The 2,500-nt window shown below is 37.4% G+C and overlaps 1 protein-coding gene across 1 annotated transcript in view; it reads left to right on the top strand.

Moving 5' to 3' along the window:
* LOC119570137 (zinc finger protein 2-like) overlaps positions 1-1,970 on the top strand; it is a gene marked incomplete at its 3' end in the record, with an annotated part of 2,663 nt that extends 693 nt beyond the window's left edge. The window contains exons 2-3 of the mRNA XM_037918002.1: positions 941-1,050; positions 1,840-1,970. Of these exons, the coding sequence (XP_037773930.1) occupies positions 941-1,050; positions 1,840-1,970 (241 nt within the window). The remainder of the gene's footprint in view (positions 1-940; positions 1,051-1,839) is intronic.
* Between the last annotated feature and the right edge of the window lie 530 nt (positions 1,971-2,500).

Below are 2,500 nucleotides of genomic sequence, written 5' to 3'. Positions count from 1 at the left end.
TTTAAGTATTTCCTTAATACTCCAATTTCTATAATAACCCAGCACCGCTGGTCATGGTGGGTATTAATAGGATCCTGAGCATGAGAGTAGGTCCTCCCTGGAGCTTTTTGAATTATAGCTCACAGATAGTACATTCCCCACTCATTTACAGATGGAAAAAAGTTAGAGCCTCTTCCTAATAGTCACTGAGTCTAATCACCCTCTAAGAGCTTTGTGCACTTGTGGCAAGTCATTCTTTTCACCCCATACTTCAGGCAAATTTTTCATGATAGCATTTTCCTATCAGCCTGGCCCTCATTCCTATTTTTCCATAATGTCATATTCCCATCATCTGGCCTGCAGCCAAGTTTTTTTTTTTTTCATAACGTGATGGTCATGTCACCCAGATCCAAGGGGTTTACGTCATCACCATTATAGTTATAATGTTCATTTCAATAATGGTTTCTCTCTCTCTCTCTCTCTCTCTCTCTCTCTCTCTCTCTCTCTCTCTCTCTCTCTCTCTCTCTCTCTCTCTCTCTCTCTCTCTCTCTCTCTCTCTCTCTCTCTCTCTCTCTCTCTCTCTCTCTCTCTCTCTCTCTCTCTCTCTCTCTCTCTCACTCTCGCTCTCTCTCCAAAAAATTTAAGTAATGATCTAAATAATTGAGGTCATTTATCGTCATTTACTTGTTTAATTTTTTTTTTTTTTTTTTTTTTTTAAATATGAAAAAACAAAATGGTGGACAGGACATGTATAATACACTCCTGCTATTAAGGAGTTTTGTGTACAAGTTTACAAGAAGATAAGATAAAGATAAGTTACACTCATTACAAAACAATTTCATGAAATATTACCTTTTTTCTCAGTATGTTCAGTTACCATTTGTTTAATATGTTTAAGTTCCGTTCTGAGTCTAGTTATCAAAAAATCTTCATAATATGATATTTTTACTATCACCAACAGGAGAAGTTTTTCGGACAGTATCCCTGGCAATTTCTCACAAGTTCCGCAAGCACCCTGAATCAGTTATTAAACACTATTGTCCTCACTGTGGCATGATGTTCCCAATTAAGGTGATTATTCTTTTTGTCAACAATAGAAGTAGTAACGTAGTAGTGGTGGTTGTGATGATCATAATTGTAGTACTCTGATCAGTGTATCTGAAGTTAAGCAGCCAAATATGCTTGTCTCACTTGATACTTGTTTATCTAGTATGTATAGCTACACACTCATAAAATACACGATCCAAACCCCAATTGGTAGCATGTAAAAATGGGAAGGAAATGTAAGGACATGCTTAAATTTACTTATAATTGTTTATGATTTAGAGTAATAATGATAGTAATATTAGTTATGCATTAATTTTATGGTAATTTGAATATAATTAGTAAAAATTGATCTTTCTTGTTACTTCCATTTTTATAGCTATTGGGGTGATTTTTTAAAAATTAATTTTCCACCCATCTTCCCTCGAACCCTTATGGTCAACCCCCCTTAACAGCAGAAAATTGCTTGTATAGTTTAATGAATATATGTTCTTGCCATTGCTGTATTCTATTGTAGTGATGTTTTTAAATTTAGAAACAGTACAAACAACCATGACAAACCTGTCTGATTTGTTTAATCTTCATTAAGCATTTTGATCTTGCATTGTCACACCTACAAATTACTCAGATTGTGTAATCAAACGTCATATCTGACCATGTATTTTCTGTTGTACTCCAAGGAAAGGAAAGGAAAGAATACATACTATAAAATATGTGACATTGTGTTCATCTTCCTTGTATTATATTTTTTAGAATCAATACTATGTAATAAAAAAAACTAAAGAAATATTAATAAATGGATGAATTCCCCTTCAGATAAATCGTGACAAGCACCTGCTGACTCATACAGGCATGGCACCCAAGCAGCTTTTCCCTTGCTTGACATGTGGAGTTGCCTTCTACAACTTCAGAGCCAGGAAGTTCCACATGGACTCAGCACACAAAGGGTGAGACATGTATATATATATATATATATATATATATATATATATATATATATATATATATATATATATATATATATATATATATATGCATGTGCACACACGCATGCAAGCACACAAACTCTCTCTCTTTCTCTCACACACGCACACGCACACGCACACGCACACACACACACACACACACACACACACACACACACACACACACACACACACAACACACACCACACACACACACACACACACACACCACACACACACACACACACACCACACACACACCACCCACACAACACACCACACACACACACACCACACACACACACACACCACACACACACCCATACACCACACACACACCATACAAACAACACACACCACACCACCCCACACACCCACACACACACACCACACACCCCCCCACCCACCCAACACACACACCACCCACACACACACACCACCACACACACACACCACACACACACCCCACACCACACACACACACACACACACACACCACACACCACCACCAC

This window comes from Penaeus monodon, unplaced genomic scaffold (genome assembly GCF_015228065.2).
Source record: "Penaeus monodon isolate SGIC_2016 unplaced genomic scaffold, NSTDA_Pmon_1 PmonScaffold_22360, whole genome shotgun sequence".
Taxonomy (NCBI): Eukaryota; Metazoa; Arthropoda; class Malacostraca; order Decapoda; family Penaeidae; genus Penaeus; species Penaeus monodon.
The sequence above is the reverse complement of the archived record's forward strand: the minus strand, read 5'-3'. Positions and strand labels throughout refer to the sequence as shown.